The 18,441-nt window shown below is 36.0% G+C and overlaps 3 protein-coding genes across 4 annotated transcripts; 1 reads left to right on the plus strand and 2 right to left on the minus strand.

Moving 5' to 3' along the window:
* On the minus strand, positions 82 to 7,231 carry LOC105169864 (alpha-1,3-mannosyl-glycoprotein 2-beta-N-acetylglucosaminyltransferase). Of its 2 annotated transcripts, XM_011090414.2 has the most exons (18): positions 6,966 to 7,220; positions 6,644 to 6,694; positions 6,201 to 6,288; positions 5,758 to 5,820; positions 4,431 to 4,465; positions 4,260 to 4,336; positions 4,140 to 4,185; positions 3,987 to 4,049; positions 3,656 to 3,722; positions 3,494 to 3,562; positions 3,332 to 3,401; positions 3,165 to 3,226; positions 2,219 to 2,309; positions 1,995 to 2,088; positions 1,221 to 1,283; positions 1,097 to 1,135; positions 817 to 987; positions 82 to 470 (listed from the first exon to the last, which is right to left on the minus strand). In XM_011090414.2, the coding sequence occupies exons 1-18, from the start codon at positions 7,032 to 7,034 to the stop codon at positions 360 to 362; spliced, it is 1,329 nt and encodes a 442-aa protein (XP_011088716.1). In that variant the 5' UTR covers positions 7,035 to 7,220; the 3' UTR covers positions 82 to 359. The 2 variants fall into 2 exon arrangements, with proteins under 2 accessions (XP_011088716.1, XP_011088717.1); XM_011090415.2 differs by lacking the exon at positions 82 to 470 and having other exon boundaries at positions 824 to 987; positions 1,072 to 1,135; positions 6,966 to 7,231.
* LOC105169865 (amino acid transporter ANTL1-like) lies at positions 9,416 to 11,532 on the plus strand. Its single transcript, XM_011090416.2, has one exon. The coding sequence runs from the start codon at positions 9,666 to 9,668 to the stop codon at positions 10,953 to 10,955; it is 1,290 nt and encodes a 429-aa protein (XP_011088718.1). The 5' UTR covers positions 9,416 to 9,665; the 3' UTR covers positions 10,956 to 11,532.
* On the minus strand, positions 11,768 to 13,600 carry LOC105169866 (tetraketide alpha-pyrone reductase 1). Its single transcript, XM_011090417.2, has 6 exons — positions 13,446 to 13,600; positions 13,166 to 13,338; positions 12,876 to 13,064; positions 12,597 to 12,759; positions 12,298 to 12,490; positions 11,768 to 12,190 (listed from the first exon to the last, which is right to left on the minus strand). Exons 1-6 carry the CDS (start codon positions 13,567 to 13,569, stop codon positions 12,025 to 12,027), a joined length of 1,008 nt encoding a protein of 335 aa, XP_011088719.1. The 5' UTR covers positions 13,570 to 13,600; the 3' UTR covers positions 11,768 to 12,024.

The following is an 18,441-nucleotide window of genomic DNA, read 5'->3' on the forward strand; positions in this document are numbered from 1 at the left end:
TACCATATCAAGTAATCACAATTCTTATTTTGTTGCCATTTTTAGAATGCAATTGAGCCAAAGGGCATTCGCACAGCACCATCCTCACATAATATGTAGACTCCCTGTCATTCAATATGGTTAGATGCACTTTCTCAACTTGATACACTTATGCCTCATGCTGCTCTTTATCTTCCATGCTGGTATCAGCAATCATCTCACGCTAACAAGGAATAATATAAGTTGAATCTATTATTCATCACCAGCAATCTAAATACTACATGAGTCTTACAGATAGCAACATCTCCTGTATGTATCATCATTTCACTCTCTATAACTTGTCAATCAAAATCCTTCAGTGGAATCACTTTGTCCCAAGTCTATCTGATTCCAAGTTGTTGCAGCGAATCAGGGCCAACAAGGAATACACGCCTTTGTGTTTGATACCGGAAAACAACTACTCCTTTATACGCTGTTCTTGGAACACCGTCCTGGAAAATATACAAAACCGCCACAAAGGCACATGTCAGGAAATCGAAGGGTATAAACACACAGTTATGAAACAGGCAAGGAAAATGTCTATCTCCAAGCTGAACTGGTCAGGTCCCAACCAATATGCGTATAAAATCAAAGACCAAGTGATAATCACAAGGAGTGGGGTGCCACTTCCCTGTCACTGGATGGGATCCACCCACACAAGGTCCATGGCAGAGAACCAACACGCCATTTGCTACAATCAAATATAATTACACGCTACCACATTCTACTTTGGCCATGTTGAAGAAAGGTGTATATACAGAATGAAAGACAAGAATAATCCTAGATAACTACAATTACCTTCCATTCTTCAAAAATGCCGAATTGACTTGCAATGTACTCAAAATCTGACTGGTCTCGGTACAAAATACGTACATCTCCATCTATATTATACGTCTTCAGTACAACATCAGTTCCATGCACCGGGGTCGCCTTTTTAAGCAAGTTGGCAAAGTGCTCAGCATACTTGTCCTATAAAACCACCAGAGATTTACAATATTTCCAGTAATAACATCTTCACTTTATTTCATGTTATTATATTACTATATGGCATACCATACTTCTTGTTGCAAGAATTTACCTCCTCGAGGTAGCTCAGATTCATCGCCTTCCAATCAACCTTCCAGACAGATCATTAGAGAAGTCTTCAGACAATGCGAACAGAGGGAAAGGGTAAGGAAAATGGACAGACTTTGGTGACATACCTGGACATCATTCAGTTTGATAGGTTCAAGATATTGTCTGAAAAACTGCCCCATACTGGAACCCTGTGAGAAATGTAGGTAGCCTCATAGAAGCAAGCTTTGAGAAAGAAAAATCTCTGGCATAGTAATGAAGTAAAACCACTTTCGAAACATACATGTGCTTCACTTTCATGAGAGAGACTGGTGAAGAACAAAAATAGACAATGGTGTCTAAAGCAGAAATGTAGAAAGTCCCTGCCGCGGTAAAAGCACAAAACTTTGGAACCAAAGAAGAAAGTGGCACTTCCTATACCGTCAAAGTTAGAAAACTATTGATTCTGATTTTGCTTAATAATAAGGTTTAAGATGTGAACTTAACCAATTCACCATAGCAACTAGTGTAATTACACGAGACAGATAATTGGCAAACCCTTATATTGACAATCAAAGAGGAGACGAATTTTTTTCTTTGAACACAATCTTATATTCAATAACTAGCAATTATGCTGTGGACATTTCCTACATAGTTAACATATCTAATTCCTACCATACTAGTTGCTCTCCAGTTACACACAAACAGATGGATTTGAAAAAGATTTAGGATGATACATTCACTTTGAGCCTCATTTCGTAATAAAGAGGTACCTGAGCCATGTGAATGAATGGTAGAAGCAGAGACATTAAAATAAACAGAAGAAAATGATAAAAATTATATATTCTACTTGATTCACTGGATATTAAACCAGTCACTACGGTATTGTAAAGCAGCCCCAATATTAATTCAAAATTTCTTACATGCTCCCCGAAATTATATGTCCTGCACACTTCAGGGCGAATGAACTGTTTTCCTCTGTGATTTTCTTTCAGCCTCAGCCAGTCATCCCAATAAGTAATTGTTTGGTCAAGAAAATTCTCAAGCTTGCAGTAAAAGACAGAGAAAGTAGAAACTGTGCACGTGGAGTAAAATTACATTATTAATGATTAAGTATGACCCAACAAATATGATTCTTGAAGGATATGCCTTTGGCCATTTAGGAGACAGTTCATCCCATGTGGATCTCGAAAGCATCCATCCTAGACCAGGGAAAAAATCGGAGCGATAAAGCACAGCTGCAAAAGTATGAGAATGAGATGTAATCACATTGTGGAAAAGTTTGACCACAACAGTTGCTTAATGAAAGCCAACCAAATTATAATAGAAGCTCTGCATCTAAATTGCATATTGTACAAATTACCTAATCTGAATTGCACATGTAACAGAAATCTTGTTCTAAATAGTTAGTGAAGCAGATTAGCACACAATACAACAAATAGTAATACATCTCATCTCAGTGAAAAGGTATGAGAAGAAACAACAATCTACGGCCTGCTTGATAAGCTGCAAAATGAGCAGAGCGAGGACTGTCTTCATGAAATTTACAGATATAGCTTTGCCTGACAAAAGCAAGACATCTCATATAATTAATTTGTAGACAAAATCTAGTGAGATATAATTTTTGCTTTGAGGTACACAAGAATACAAGTAGCCAGAAATATGGATTTACTATCCACTCACTGCTTTACTTTCTGCCCTTTAATCGGCAAGCAAATTGCAAAGGCGAGATGATGCTAATTTGATTTTATTGAATGAAACCATTATCCTCAAGACTGCAATGTCGTATGAACCGAATAGCAACAATCAGATTATTTCACTCACTGTCAATAGATGTTATAGTGTTTATAGATTTCCTTTACTGGAATCAAATAGGCATGATCAAGCCTTTCCAAGTTGCTGCCATTTAAATGGATAAACGGTTGACAAGCACAAAAAATAGAACTTTCAAGCTAACCGAGTTGTCTTGATAAACCCTCATAGCTGCAAATGACAAAATCCCCGGCAAATATCATTTCAAGTTAAAGGAATGATTAGTCTTTATACAGGCAAAAATTATAGCAGTTAGCAGATCAATTGTCTGGGTCACTTACAAGGATCATGTACAAACTGCTTTTGTCCATTATCATTCCATGAAGAAATCGCCATAATGGATCTACAAAAGTTACATTAACAAAATTGAAAAACTTAATCACAAATTTATTTTGAATATAAATGGAAATGCATTGATACAGATAATAATGAAGTCCAGGAACCTCACTTGTCCCGGTCAAGGAGGGCAGCTCCAGCCTCAAAATAGTCAAAGAAATCAGGGGCAATTTCCATATCATCTGGATAGTGAGGTATGTTCTGAGTGACAGAAAGCGACAGGGATATAAAGAAAATCAAAGGGATAAGAAAAACGAGGGAAGATTACAGCCACCTTCAAGGATGATTACTCTGCTAAACTTATGATTGTAAAACAATTGATCCAGTGCCCATTTATAATGGCCTGAAAGGCGAGAACTGAATTATATCAGCAAGAGGATCCTCCTCCAACATAACAGATGATTAAGACAACAAACCACATTATGGGAAACTTTACGTGCAATCTTGTAGTATGCAATCAACTCCCCTGGTCTTTCTGTATGCACAGGTTCATAATCCAAATGCTGGGGCAGATATAAACATTATATTAGAGCTGTTGTAGTTTATCAAGACAGGATTAAGTCTTAGGACTTGAAATAAGCAAGTCAAACCACCCGTTAAACTGATGTTTCAGCAAGATTGACCAAAAATTTTAATGGCTATAGGTCTGTATTTGTATGATCAGGAATGAGGCATGGTAGAAAGTGCCTTAACAAATTGGCTGGCATGAAACTCTGGTAGAAAGATAGATGTTATATTTCTGACAACATCCAAACATAAGCAAGTACCTGCATATAGGTTAGCTGATCATAACTCAATGCCTTACTTTTAACATGAGGATCTGATCCATCCTGCCCATAACGAAAGCAAGAAAAAGTTACGTATAGAATATACTCTCAGCACCAAAACAAACACAGGCTAGAAGTCTTATTTTCACATACTTGTGATACGAAGAGAGGATATCTTGATGCAACAGAGCTTTGATACCTTGTAAGCACAAGAAGACGTCAGTAGGGTGCTAGCAACTAAAGCACTAAAATGTGCATCAAAACGGATCATACTTTAGAATAGATTTAATAGTCCTGTCAAGGTAATCAGCACGGTTACAAGCCATAACCACAACCGCAGCTACTGGAACCTGATCACATTCACATTCCAGTAACATGTTCAATGGTAAAAGGGTAAAGAATAGCACATGACACCAGATATTAAATCTTTCAGCTCATCCAAACCTGGACATCACCAACCAATTTCTTGAGACCCTTTCCTGCAGTTTGACAGAGAAACAATCATACACATGCCACATGCAGCAGTGATCATGGACAACAAGATGAACTTAACTGAATGTGGAAACTAAAAATGGAGAATAAAATGGGAATAATATGTGACACTCATATATCATGCCCATAAACTGAAGTATCAGAAAGGAGTATTTTCTATGATATAATGATGTTCAATTCACCCAAGAACTAAATACAGAAGTAAGAAAGTGTAAACATAATTCAACAGGCAATCATCAGGAAAACTATGACAATTTTCAAGAAGGATAGCGACTTACTATGTTAACATACGAGGTTATAAAATGCAGGAGGAGGAGCACAGAGTATTTCAAGAAAAGCAACAGAATGCAAAAGATCATCTTGCTGAATCTATAATTCCAGGAAGTTGGGACTTTGAAACACACTATATGTTGTGTGTCTAGCAAGTCTCGTTATTTATCTAAATCCTTGCGTCAAAGAAATCAAGAAGTCCATTTTGCTCAAGAGAAAATTTGTTTCTGTAAGCAATGATGAACTTCATATTGAGAAGCCTTTTCCTATGTAATTTCCTTCTTCGATCTAAGAGCTTAACTAAGCCATCCATACATCAGTTTCTTAACTTATTCAGTACCAAGAGCAGTAAGATAATAATTCCTGAGCTTGTTTTCCAGTATACAGCCCTTAATTGTTGCTGCATAGTTGACGAATTAGTACAAGGTGTAGTTTCTGGCCATATTTTTAAGTTACAAGTTCCACAAATTAGAAAAGGGCTGAATGTATTCAGTAGAACTCAATTTTATGAACTGTTTCTTGGAGAATGTTCAGACTGTGGGACTGATCCACTCCATGGTCCCAAGGTCTGAGGGTACAGTGTGTTCTTGATACAAGAAAAGCTCTGGATTTAACTGAAGCATGTGGGGAGGGATCAACAGAGAAGTCTTTCAAATACTATCCTTTCTTTGTCCTGTTTATTTTATCCTTTCTTGATCTTTGAGGGAGGAAGGAGTATTACCACATACACTTAAAACTGGAACTTCTTAAAGTCCCAAAAGCACTTGCCAGAAAAATACATTTCCCATCTGTGTTGGCCTGCACTAAGGTGCAAACCTTGGAAGCATGTCAGCACTAAATTTCCCAGTTCCAAACTGCTTCTATCCACTAAAGTGACAATGCTAGCACATGCCTCTCTTAATTAGCAATTATTACAGATACATTACTAGTAAAAATAACGGTCACATCTCACATGCATGGTAAAACAGCAATTTCCTCGGACATAAAGCAAGGAGGTGCATAGACATACTTTCAAGATCTTGAACAAGTGCTCTCAATTGTCTGCATTCCTCATCTTGACGTTTTCTTTCTTCTGAAATTCAGCAGTGTTGAAACAGCCACAAGATAATTACTTAACATTTTCTTATCAATAGAAAGATACAAAATCTAGTCTGAAATAAAAAAAAAATACATATATATATATAGATTCCTTAACATCATCCAGAAAACCGAGCAGATAAAGGAATGAAAAATAGCAGAAAAAGCAGTAGTAAAGAGATAAACTCCTTTTCATCCTTGGACAAGTGCAACATAAAATATTCTAAATGCAAAAACCCAATAGAAGGCAAAAAACGTACATAAAATCTTCAGTTTCGGCAACAAGATTGCGATTCATATGTACAAGTATAGTTTAAAGACAGAAGGAAATCATCAACACTCCCATCAAAGGTTGAAGCAGAAGTGGTAAAGCACCTTCAAGTGAAAGGATTTGTTCTTGTTGCATGCTAATCTGATCAATTAAAATCCGTGTCTGTTTTGTGCACTGATTTTCTGCCTCAATCTGCAAATAAAATGTAGTAATTACTAGGTGCAACCTTCTTCTGATGAATGGGGCCTTCATATGCTTTCTTACCAAAAAGGGTAGACGTTCATAAGATGAAAAATTTCAAAGTAGGCAACACCAATGTGGACATACTCACATAGGACATTGGAATAGTATAATAAACATAAGTAAAGGTTCCAGGAATTAATACTAGATCCACAACAACAAAAAGATGGTTGCAAAGAAGGTATATTGAGTGAATTTAGCATCGAGAATCTTTTATATATCAGAAGCTAATAAGACTGACTTATAAAGGTACTCTCAACCAATCACTAAATTTTGCACGGATTATATCAAAACAAGGGGTACGTACAGCATCAGCAAGCCGATCAGCAAACTGTGATTGAGTAGCAAAAAGGCGCATCTGTGCATCAAGAAAATGAGTCAGTTGTATCATCAGTTTACCACAGCAACAGCTGCACCAGGCATCGGGCAAGCGTAATCAAGCAAGCAGAAAATGAAAAGAAACAGGGGCACAGTTCACTAAAGCAATCAATCTGTACGCGGTGGCGGCAGGCGGGGATGAGAAAAATTGATTTCTAACAAATGCTAATCGATAAAAATTGGTATCAGGAAGAATAAGATTGAGAGAAGAGAGTGGTATAGATAATTGAGGCAGGCAAAGAGGTTATGACCTGGATGTAGATGAAGGGGAGAGCGGCGATGAGGAGGAGGTAGCGATAGTCACAATAGCACTTCCGCATCCTTCCTTGTTCTCTTCAGTGGGGGGGAAGAGAAGAGAGAAAGAAGAAAGAGCCACAGATCGAAGAAACGGAGCGAAATCCTCACAAGAAGTCGAAGTCCACCACCGGCACGACTTGAAAATCAGCGAAGTGAGAGATGTTTGATGAGCGTAAATTAAATGAAAAATACGATATAATATCATATGATATAGACATTTTTATCAATATATATATATATATATAACATTTCAAAAAAATTCTATTACGAACAAAGGTGCTTCCTGGATTTTCTATTCGGATCAGCCCTACCACCTCCTTCCACTTCAAAATACGTACACCCATATATACCAACATCACTGCCACATTCCACCTACATCTTTAAATTTATCTTATGTTAAATTAAAAAATCTTTTTTTATGTGATATATGATGATTTCTTGCTTATTTATTTTAATTTGAATTAATTATTTGGAAAAAATTTGTTAATATTTATTGGAGGTGAGAGAATAAAAATTATATGAGCAAAGAAGGGGGGAGGGGGGAGAGAGAGAAACAAAATGAGATGCAGAAGATGAAGATAAACGAATGTCAAGTAATTATTTGTATTGCATACGGTTAATTTAGACATTTGTTAAATATGAATTAAAGTTAGTTATTCTAACTCCTTCCTCCTTAATTAATAGTACTAATAGTAGTAGAAAATGAAAGAAATGCAAGTTGTTCAAGCGGTGGAGCGGGTCAAAACACCAGCTAGGGAAACAGGTGAGTACTCAAAGATGATGCACCGGGCAGAACTATTTCAGTTAACAAAAAACGACAAGTACCACACTGAATACAGAACTGACTATGTGGCTAATGTTGATTCCATTTTTATTTTTGAAAATGCAGCGAGCAAAGTAAAGGATCACATGGTTGTGCATGAAAATGTTGTTTATGTTGATGTTGCTAACAATACCTGTGATGATGGTAAAATGGATGAGGAGAATTTGAAATATAAAGTGGCTGATGGAAATTGGATACATGTGGGAAATGACACCATGCTTCTTCAAACAGAATTCAGATGAGGAGGAGACTTTGATCAGTAGTGCCATGCCTTTGAAGATTTGCAACTCGATTTGCTTAACCAATCTCAACCTTGTTGATATCGACTCTGCAGAGCAGTTGTTACAGGAGCTGGCCACTCCGGCCAAACTACCTAGAAATTAATTCCCCTTAGACGAGATACCGGAGTACCTGGTCAGGAATACGGAGGAGAAAATTCAAGTGATGAAACAGAGGATCAGCTCTTGCGGTCCAATAATTCAGACAAAGAGAATCAAAAAAAGATGGCAGAAACAAAAAACATGATGTCACTGAAAACTTATTATAATGTAAAGGAGTAGTACTCCTCCTTTTATATTTTGTTGTGTTAATGATGTAGCGATGACTGTTGTTTTATTTTTAATGAAGAAGGGATGGGGACCTCGAAAAGTCTCCCCCACCTTCGGGTGCTTTTAATTAAAAAAAAAAATAGTACTAATAGTTGCACATTTCAATGTATGTGCTTATACATTTTACGTTAAAAAGTCTTTTTTTTTCACTTACATATCATTATTTGAACTAATTATCTTAAATATGTAATTTTAAGAAATAATTTTGAAAGAGTAAGGTAATAAAAAAACCATAGCAAATAAACTCTTTTATCATTTTTTGTTTTGTATAGAATTACTTTAGACAATATATTAAATGTACACCAAAATTGATTATTTTAACCTCCTCGCTCTTAACTAATAGTACTATCAGTCATGTACAATCGATTTGTGTGAAAAAAAAAGAAAAATAAAAAAATGGCTAAGAATTTGATGGTAATATTATATTTTTGAAAAGAAAAAATATTAAGAAAAATTTATTATAACAGCATTATTAAATAGAATTATAATAATACAAGTAATGTTTTTAAAAAATAGAAAATTATAGAAGTCACATACTAGTAATTACTATTTTCTAGATGAAATTAAAGTTATATGTCTATGAGAATGTAGGAGCTAAAAAGAATAAGGGCATTTTTATAAGTCTATTTAATGTACATTAAATTAGTTTTTCAAAGTCCCTCACACTAAATAAATACTATAATAAACTCAGATAAAAAAAAAAAGCTATATATATTTTGTTTAAATTGTTTATATATTAATTATTACAGTTGTTAACGTAAGTTCAATTAACTTTAAAGTCAATTATAGAAGAAAAGAAAAATAGTTTAAATGCAATATATATATATATATATGTATTGTAGTAGTATCTGTATCCCATTCCCAGTTCCGTTATGGAAATTATTAATCTTTATTTTACAAATATATATAAAAAAATAATAATTATTGATATGGATTATATGGAGTCAACATGAACATGAAATTCGTACAACGCTCCAAACATAGCCCAAAACCAAAAACTCTGTGTTGTCAAGAACAGAACTGAACTGAACTGAAAGATTGGCGTATACATCTCTAACTGCAACCAAACCAACCCCCCCGTCCCCAGCCGGTTCCGTGGACTGACATATCCTACCCCACCTTTCCTTCCTCTTTGCCTGCCAGTAATATCTTCATTTCCATACCCGCCCTGACAGACAAAAGAACACGATACCGGAACCATATTACTGACAACTCCATATGTAATGGAAGCCGGATCATCATCCTCTAACCGCCCATTACCCAGAGAAGACTCCCCATTGCTACCCGCCAAAGGCAACCCCCAAATCCTCTCTTCTCAACCCAAAACCTTCGCCAATGTCTTCATTTCCGTCGTTGGCGCTGGCGTTCTGGGCCTCCCCTACACCTTTATGCGCACCGGTTGGCTCACCAGCCTCATCATGATTTTCTTTGTCGCCGCTCTCACCTACCAATGTATGATGCTCCTTATCCATACCCGGAAGAAGCTTGAGGATTCTCCAGTTGGTGGCTTCCCCAAGATCACATCTTTCGGTGATTTGGGCTTCGTCGTTTGTGGCTCTATTGGTAGGTTCGCCGTTGATTTCATGGTCGTTCTCTCCCAAGCTGGCTTCTGCATTGGCTATCTCATTTTCATCGGTGACACTCTCGCCATTCTTTTCCGCTCCTCATTCACATCGCCTGCTGCGGGGCACAAAATTATGGAGCTTTCCGTGTCCGCCAAGAGCGTATACATTTGGAGTTGTTTTCCGTTTCAGCTCGGATTAAATTCAATACCATCGCTTACCCTTTTGGCTCCTCTCAGCATATTCGCTGATGTAGTGGATTTAGGTGCAATGGGATTGGTTATGGTTGAGGATTTCTTGATATTTACCAAGCAGATGCCTGCAGTCGAGGCTTTTGGCACTCTTTCTACCTTTTTTTATGGATTGGGCGTGGCTGTGTATTCCTTTGAGGGGATTGGAATGGCTTTGCCTTTAGAATCTGAGATGAAAGACAAGTCCAAGTTCGGAAAGATCTTGGGCATGACCATGTTATTTATTGCTGTCATGTATGGGGCATTTGGAGCAATGGGTTACTTTGCATTTGGTGGTAATACAAGAGATATCATTACGGCCAACATGGGTAAAGGAACGTTGAGCACTTTGGTTAAGCTGGGTCTCTGCATTAATTTGTTCTTCACATTCCCATTGATGATGAACCCCGTGTATGAAGTATTCGAGAGGAGGTTTTGGGACGGGAAGTATTGCTTGTGGATGAGGTGGATGCTTGTTCTGGCTGTGAGTTTGGTCGCTTTGTTTGTCCCAAATTTTGCTGATTTCTCGTCATTGGTGGGAAGTAGCACCTGCTGTGCACTTGGCTTTGTGTTGCCTGCAATGTTCCATTACCTCACATTCAAGGATGAGATGAGCTGGAGAGGAGCTAGTGGAGATTTCATCATAATTGTCTTGGGCATTGCTCTTGCAGTTTCTGGAACTTGGTACTCCCTCTCAGAGATTTTCCACGTAAATACGTGAAATCAAGGTTCTTCATTCTTGAACCATTGTGAATGCCCTCTTGTTTCAATATGCTTTTGCAATCATTGTAACAAGCCAATTTCTTTGTTACAAGATTTTCCCTTTGCAAGAGTTTGTGTCCATCCAATCTAGAAGATTTTTACTTATACACATCTACGTTCAAAGATTTGTCAACATAATGTTTAATTTTGCTTTCCTCATTAGTCGAGAGGATTTATATCCCATTTTACATGGATAATCTTTTGCTTTCCATGTTTTGGTCAATAATGAATTGATGAAGAAGGTAGAGAAAAATGTCAATCTTCTGTTTGTCATCCTTGGGGTTTAATTTATATACTATGGAAAAATAATTATGATGTTTTGGTGACTGGTGTACTTATAGTTAGTCATGACGTTCTCAAGTATATTTGATCATTTTATCTTGCTCTTTTACAAGGAACGCAAGGGCTTCTCCTTGTTTCTCTATTATTTATTTGGCTATGATTGCGTCTGAAATGGCATTCATCATATTTCTCCAGATTCTACAGAAAATTGATGACACAACAGTTTTCGAATTGTAATGACCCGAGCATTTGCCTCATCAAAGGCCATGCGTTGGGTGCAACTGTCAGCATTCTTAAGATTAAACTTGAGAAACTCTCACTAACCCCTGGTCGACGCACAGTTGTGTCCCAGTAAAAACAGAAGAGCTCGTATTGCATGCTTATTGCTTCTTCTTTTTAACTGATTGAGCATTTGATACATGTTGAACGTGCATACTACGTGCTCTTTGTGGTGCATTTAGCAGGTTCAATTGAATACAAATCGAAGTGCAAAAGAATTTTGTGGAAGTAACCCTTTTATTTGGTCGATTTATTATGTCGATGAACAATCAATTTTTTTGGAGTTAAATTACTCAATAGTTAAGCTGTATATAACATGCAACTAAATGTTTTCTCTTGCTGTCTCCTGATGCAAGATTCTAAACATCTATTTTAGAATATGGAAAATACCAATATCCTGCTGGTGCAGTAAAAAACTTGAACAGAAAAAGTAGGTGGGACTAGGTTGTTAGAGAAAGCTTGTGATGTTAAGATGTTGGCTTGAGGGATGAGGCGATTAAAGGCAGATGGCCTTGCGCAGTTAAAGACTCAACACAATCATCAAACATCTCTTGGATTGATCTGAATTGCATTCCTAAGCCCTTTAATTTGGAGGTGTCCAATTCATAGTGTGGTCTGTCAAGTTTGACAAACCTGAAAATCAGCAACACCCCAATTGAAATCCGTGTGAGCAATACTTAAATATATTTCATGAATCGAAAGGTGTTGAGATAGGGAATTAATATCATTAGAAAGTGGACCTTTTTGGAATTGGTAAGGTTGGATAGCGAGCTGATAGGATTGCTGCTAGCTGATGGTTGTCAAGAACTGTTGAGCTGCATAGATAGCGCCCTTTTGCATTTTCATTCTCATAGAGGAGAATGTGGCTCAAAGCAACATCGTCGATATGAACATATCCCATTCTTCCATGCCATTGGAATTTTTCCGTCTCCCCTGCAGGGGACATATATATATATATATATATATATATATAGTTGCTTTGAGTAACCATGGGAGGGAGTTGGACAACTAGTCATACATTAATTTATATAATATGTACCTCTGAGGAAGCCAAGCACATCAGATGCAGTAGAGCATAAAAGAGGTGGTAGACTTGGTCCAATCACAAATGAGGGGAGAAGTGTAACGAGATCGATTTTGTTGTCCTCACAGAATTTCCATGCAGCCCTCTCCGCTAGAGTTTTTGACAGTGCATACCAGAGCTAGTAGAAGGAAAACACGCACATATATATACACACACACACACACATGGGGTGATGATGATTAGTGAATAGGAATTTTATAAAGAATGAGCAAAAAATTGAGTTGGAATGCGTACATTGAGTTTGTGACAAAGCTCCTCAGAACTCCAGGAAGACTCGTTCAAAGGTAGAGCAGAGTCGAAATCGTCTCTTGCCCTTACCGTAGAGGAAGAAGAGGTGAGAACGACACGCCTAAGCGAAGGATTCTTCTTGCATGAACGTAGAACATTGAGTGTGCCATCAATTGCAGGTTGCAATATTTCAGCCTGCTTGCAATTTGTTAATTCCAGACTCTCTCTCTCTCCCTCTCTCACTCTGTGTGTGTAGAATTCAGCATGAATATATATAAATGTATATACGTGTGTACCTTGGGATCAGACTTAGGCAGTCCGATGACGGGAGAAGCAGTGTGAAAAACTCCATCACATCCCGTAATTGGTGCATCGAAGCTGCCTGGGACCATGAGCTCCGCCCTCACTAGCTCCAGTCTCTCTCTTGCTCCCTCCAGCCTCTTCAGATGTCCAACTTTCTTCTCATCATCTGCTTGTGCGTAGTTAAAGATGATGCAGGATAAATGATCAGAATCAAAAGTAGCATTACCATACCAATACATATGTGGAGATCAATATACACAATTGAATTTGGACCTGGATCTCTGACGGTTCCAACGACATGATAACCAGATAAAAGAAGGCGCTTCACCAGCCATGAGGCTACAAAACCAGCTGCACCGGTCACGCATACTTTGCCCTTCAAATCATCCATCATCATCTTCGTCTTCTTCTTTTGCCAATTGATGAAGAACAACAGATTGATTATATAATGAATCAGAGGTACGTGGGGATGGATGGAGAATCGGAGTAATAGTGAGTAGGTACTTCATCTACTATTGCGTGTGCTCAAAACAACTAGCTTGTAGGTACGTGTTTGGCAGGTCACCCAGAATGCATGTCATTGAATATTGGATGATATGGAAGTTTGAGGGGAAGCTACACATACACTTGCTGATTTAGTTCATGGTAAAGAATTAATTTCCTTACAATGTTGGCACCTTTTTGAAAATTACTGTGAATGTTAAAGAAAAAGTTCATGTGTATGCATCATAGGATTTTTGCAGCAACAATATTTTCCTGACGTGATCTTCATTGCACACTATCTTCGTTGGTTCAAATTAGTTAACAAGAACTATTGATCTTTAGATAATTATGTTTATATATATTCTTTTTGAATTCAAGCATGGATATAGCAAGTATTTAGTGGTTGTGCTTTTATTACAGGTTCTCAAAAATGGAGGAAAATCAAAAGGTCTTTTCAAGAAGATTTCGAGCTTCAATTTTGCATCAACAGTTTCAATGTCAAGCTTCTACCCAACACCATTCTCTTAACTCCACCAACTAGTCATTTCCATTAGCATATTTATAGCTAGTGACATTTTTTTTTTTAATTTCATTGTTTAGGACTTTTGATGATTTGTAATGCCAATCCAGATTTTACATTGTTGGTAATTTTGATGATACTTTAGAATTTAGTTTCATATTAATTTTTTAATCTAATTTGTTGGCTGGGGTTGTTATTGTTATTATTATTAATAATATTAGTATTATTTTGTAATGGGTCAGATAAAATTTAAAACAATTCAATTTGAGAATTTTTAAAAATTTAAAATTATTCTTCAGCAACAAAAATAGTAACAAAAAGAATATATTGATGATTAATTAGAATTTAATATTATAATTAATATCAGCAACGAATATATATAATGCTGAATAATTAGATTTTTTTTAAATATTTAAATATTAAAGTAAGAAAATTATCAATAAATTTTTATTCCTTGCAATATGCTGGAACGGAAATATTCCTTGCTAATAAGCAACGAATATTGTTGTTGGTAAATTTTCTAACAAAATAGTTTGATACTAAAATTAACATCGAGCAAATTAATAAATAAATTTTTTTTATTACTAAATTCGTTGCTAATCTAAATTAGCAACAAATTTCCACTCTTTTGCAAGGAATATACATCGTTGCAATTAGGGTACATGCCAACCTCCTAACCACTTCAATGCAGCATGTAACAAAAGCCATTATGGCATTCAATTTGCAGATGAAAAAGGCCAAAAAAGCTAAAGAAAATCTGTAACAGCCAAGACATTTTTGAACCATAAGGACGATGCTGAATTTTTTTTTTTTTTAAAAAAAGAAAACTGCTGTTAAAATTCAAAAATTTTATAAATTGTTCAAATGTTTTTTGTTGCAAACAATTTCTATCATTGTCCCATCATTCTCCTATGTGGGACAAACATTTTTCCTCTTTTTCTCAACCTAATTTATGAATTTCTTCATGTAATTAATAAAAATTACAATAATCTCCCACAAATCCGTAGATTTGAACTCAAGTTTGTGTGACTTGCTTTCAACAATGGTTCCTTCCAATTTGAACCACTGCCTAAGTTATCTGACGTCAGCTATCACCAGGTCAAATAAACTAAGCCTTGAATTTGAGCGTGAGTGTGACAACATCTGTTAGTAACAAATCATTGGCTTTGTGTTGATCTTTAGGGTTAACACTTAGGTCATGTGTCCTGATCCTATTCTTGAATGCTTTTAGGAATAACACGATTCCTTAGTTGTGGCCAAACAACCAAATTCACTTAGTTGGACGTCTCTAGGGATACATTGCTAGCATCTCGTCTAAAAGATTTGGCCCCATTCAGAGAACTCTTAATATACTTGCAATACCAACACCTTCTAGAATTATAGGGGATAGACTCCAGACATAAAGTATCAGTCTATTTTGGTGCTCTAATATATACTGCGACTTGCTAAATACAGCATTGAACCTTCTTTTTGGGATCTCCACTTAGAAGGTTGGATTGCCATCATAGTTACGTCATTGATAAGTTTTCAATCTCATCCTCAATCTGAATTTATATATTTGTGACAAATCCAATTCTTTCATCAAAGGATCACCTACATTATTCTTTGATCCACAAAGTTAATGCCAATTACTCTGTCTGACATTAATGCCCTTATAAACTTTAGTCTAACTTGGATGTGTCGTTTGGTCTTTTGGTTGTATTTACAACTCATTACCTTTGCAATTGGTGATTTAACTATCATAATGTACAACTATAGGTGGAAGAGGTTGACTTACAATGAAAAGTTGTGATAACAACCCAAATAACCATTTTGCCTCGGTACCAGCCGTACCCAATGCACATAACCTAACTTCAAATGTACACTGGATTATCAAAGTCTATTTTTCAGACTTCCAGGAGACTATGCCCTTACCTAAGGTAAAGATATATCCTGAACACATATTACTCTTAAAGTTTTTGGCTATCCAATTAGCATCACTATATCCCTAAAAAATAACAGGGAATCTGTGATAATGTATGACCTGTGACACCGTGCCCTTCAGGTACCTCAATGCCCTATCCAAAGCATGCCAATGGTTCTATCAGGACAACTAGTGTATCTAGCCAGTTTTGAGACAGAAAAAGATATATTTGATCTTGTGCCATTTGTTGGATACTGTAAACTCCTAATAGTTTGGGAATACCTTAGTTGTCCACGCTTCCTATCCCAAGTACTTCACCAGTATTGGAGTTTTCCATTCTTACTGTCTTTCTATTGATGGCCTGATAAGACACAAAGAGAGATTTATCAGCACGAACCTGCACATTCGCTCCTGTGTCAATCAACCAATCATAAGGTTTGTAAATAGTTAAGAGTTCGAGTTGTAAATATACATAACTTTTAGTTGCTCCTGAGGTGTTAACACTACTAGAACCTCCCACAACCATGTTGACAGTTGCTTGCCTAGTCTTGACTTTTTTATTAGGACAAAGTTTGGCCCAATGCCCAAACTGCTCACAGTTCCAACATGGTTTGTTTGCTTTTGGTTTCTTATTTTTGGTTGTCTTGACTTTATTTATGGCTTTTGAGTTCGAGTTAACCTTATTCGCTTTTTGTCTCCCACTATTAGATTGGCCCTAGGTTGATGCTCAACAGGCATCTTGTGGGTCTGATTTCTATGCCCTTCTTCAATACTAATAGCAATCATAAGATCATTCAGAGTCAATCTCCCTTTCTGATGTTTGAGTGTCATGTCAAAATTTTTTCAAGATTTGGGAAATTTGTCTATGGACATGGCTAGAAACTTCTCATGAAGCTTTATCTCAGCATCAGCCAGAGCATGCTCATGATTGATAATCTCATGAGTCTGTTTAGCTACAGACATGTCTTCAACCATTTGATACCATATGAACTTGGAAAATATAATACTTTTCTAGCCTTTGTTGTTCAGTATTATATTTCCGATCTAACTCATCCCATAGAGACTTAGCAGTATAAGAGTCGGAATAATAGACGTCAAAGAGTGTATTTGACAAAGCTGACGAAATCATTTCTCGGCCTATTTGATCCCTCTCTGTTCACTGCGCTATCTCAATAGTTCTGGGATTGGTATCAATGGGTTCATTCGGTCACCTGAATCACTATCAAGAGTCCTTTCATCGGTAAGTAAATTATCCCTCATTGTTGTCAGCGTTTGAAAAACTGGCCCAAAAACTTATCCAACAAAACGATTAAGTCGACCTTGGTGTGATAGGAATTGCAATAGAAATAGGTTCGACCATTTTAATAACTTAAGAAACTGAAAGCAACGCTCAAATAATTTAAAAAAAAATCGAGTTCTTAAAACAACGTTTAACAAAACTGTTTAAAGATGTTCCAATCTTCAAGATTGTTGGGAAAAATTTTTCATTTCAAGTAATCGAAACAATCGTTTTAAAATATAATAATCGAATTTAGAAATTAAAAGCAGTTAAAGTTACATTGAACAAAAATAGTATAACAGTTAGAAACACAATTTTACGACAAGTAAATTAAATAGTAAATTTATAATGAGAATTGTATCGCAACAATTCTCAATCCAATGGTAATCGTAAATTTAATCAAATCACATAATTCACTGCTTACCTTGAAGAAGATACACATTTCTTATTAGTAATACACCGGGTACAACGTAATTTTTTCCAAAATAAAACGATCATAATTATTTTGATTTTAACACTATATCAAAAAATTCCTCAATCAAATACTCAAAAGTTTGTTGTTAAAATAAAGTTCAAATCTTGAGAGAGTGGCCAAGAGATTGAGAGAGTGCCTTGAGAGAGCTTGAGAGAGGAGTGTGTTATTTTTTTTTGGTGATTTGCAAATGAGACATGATAAGGCTTTATATAGATATGCGAACCTCTTCACCACTTTAATGCAGCAACAACAACCATTATGGCATTCAATTTGCGGATGAAAACGGCCGAAAACGGCCAAAGAAAATACATTTGTAAACAATCTAGCATGTGAAATTGGTAATAAATTGAATCTTGTTCAAAAAATAGATTACATGTATTTTAGTTAATAATAATTATTTTGATTAACAATTGTATTAACAATTACATTTGTTAATTGTTATCTATACAATTATAACAAAAAATAGATAAAATTTATCAAAATTAATTAACAAATAAGTTTAATAGATATAATTGTTATATCTATTAATATATATAAATTGTTAAAAGTTGTTGTAATTAACAATTGCCGAGGAGTGTTAAATTAAAAAAATTATAACATAATAATAAC

This window comes from Sesamum indicum, linkage group LG8, assembly GCF_000512975.1.
Source record: "Sesamum indicum cultivar Zhongzhi No. 13 linkage group LG8, S_indicum_v1.0, whole genome shotgun sequence".
Taxonomy (NCBI): domain Eukaryota; kingdom Viridiplantae; phylum Streptophyta; class Magnoliopsida; order Lamiales; family Pedaliaceae; genus Sesamum; species Sesamum indicum.

Bases quoted from the DNA above. Each gene is read 5' to 3' on its own strand.
- LOC105169864 (XM_011090414.2), bottom strand. From the start codon at position 7,034: ATGCGGAAGTGCTATTGTGACTATCGCTACCTCCTCCTCATCGCCGCT. The intron at 6,695-6,965 runs GTCATAACCTCT...CTTGATGCACAG, and splicing joins TCCCCTTCATCTACATCCAG to ATGCGCCTTTTTGCTACTCA. The intron at 471-816 runs GTAATTGTAGTT...TATATTTTCCAG, and splicing joins GCATTTTTGAAGAATGGAAG to GACGGTGTTCCAAGAACAGC.
- LOC105169865 (XM_011090416.2), top strand. From the start codon at position 9,666: ATGGAAGCCGGATCATCATCCTCTAACCGCCCATTACCCAGAGAAGAC.
- LOC105169866 (XM_011090417.2), bottom strand. From the start codon at position 13,569: ATGATGATGGATGATTTGAAGGGCAAAGTATGCGTGACCGGTGCAGCT. The intron at 12,760-12,875 runs GTACGCATTCCA...TCCTTCTACTAG, and splicing joins AGCTTTGTCACAAACTCAAT to CTCTGGTATGCACTGTCAAA. The intron at 12,491-12,596 runs GTACATATTATA...TGTCCCCTGCAG, and splicing joins TGTGCTTGGCTTCCTCAGAG to GGGAGACGGAAAAATTCCAA.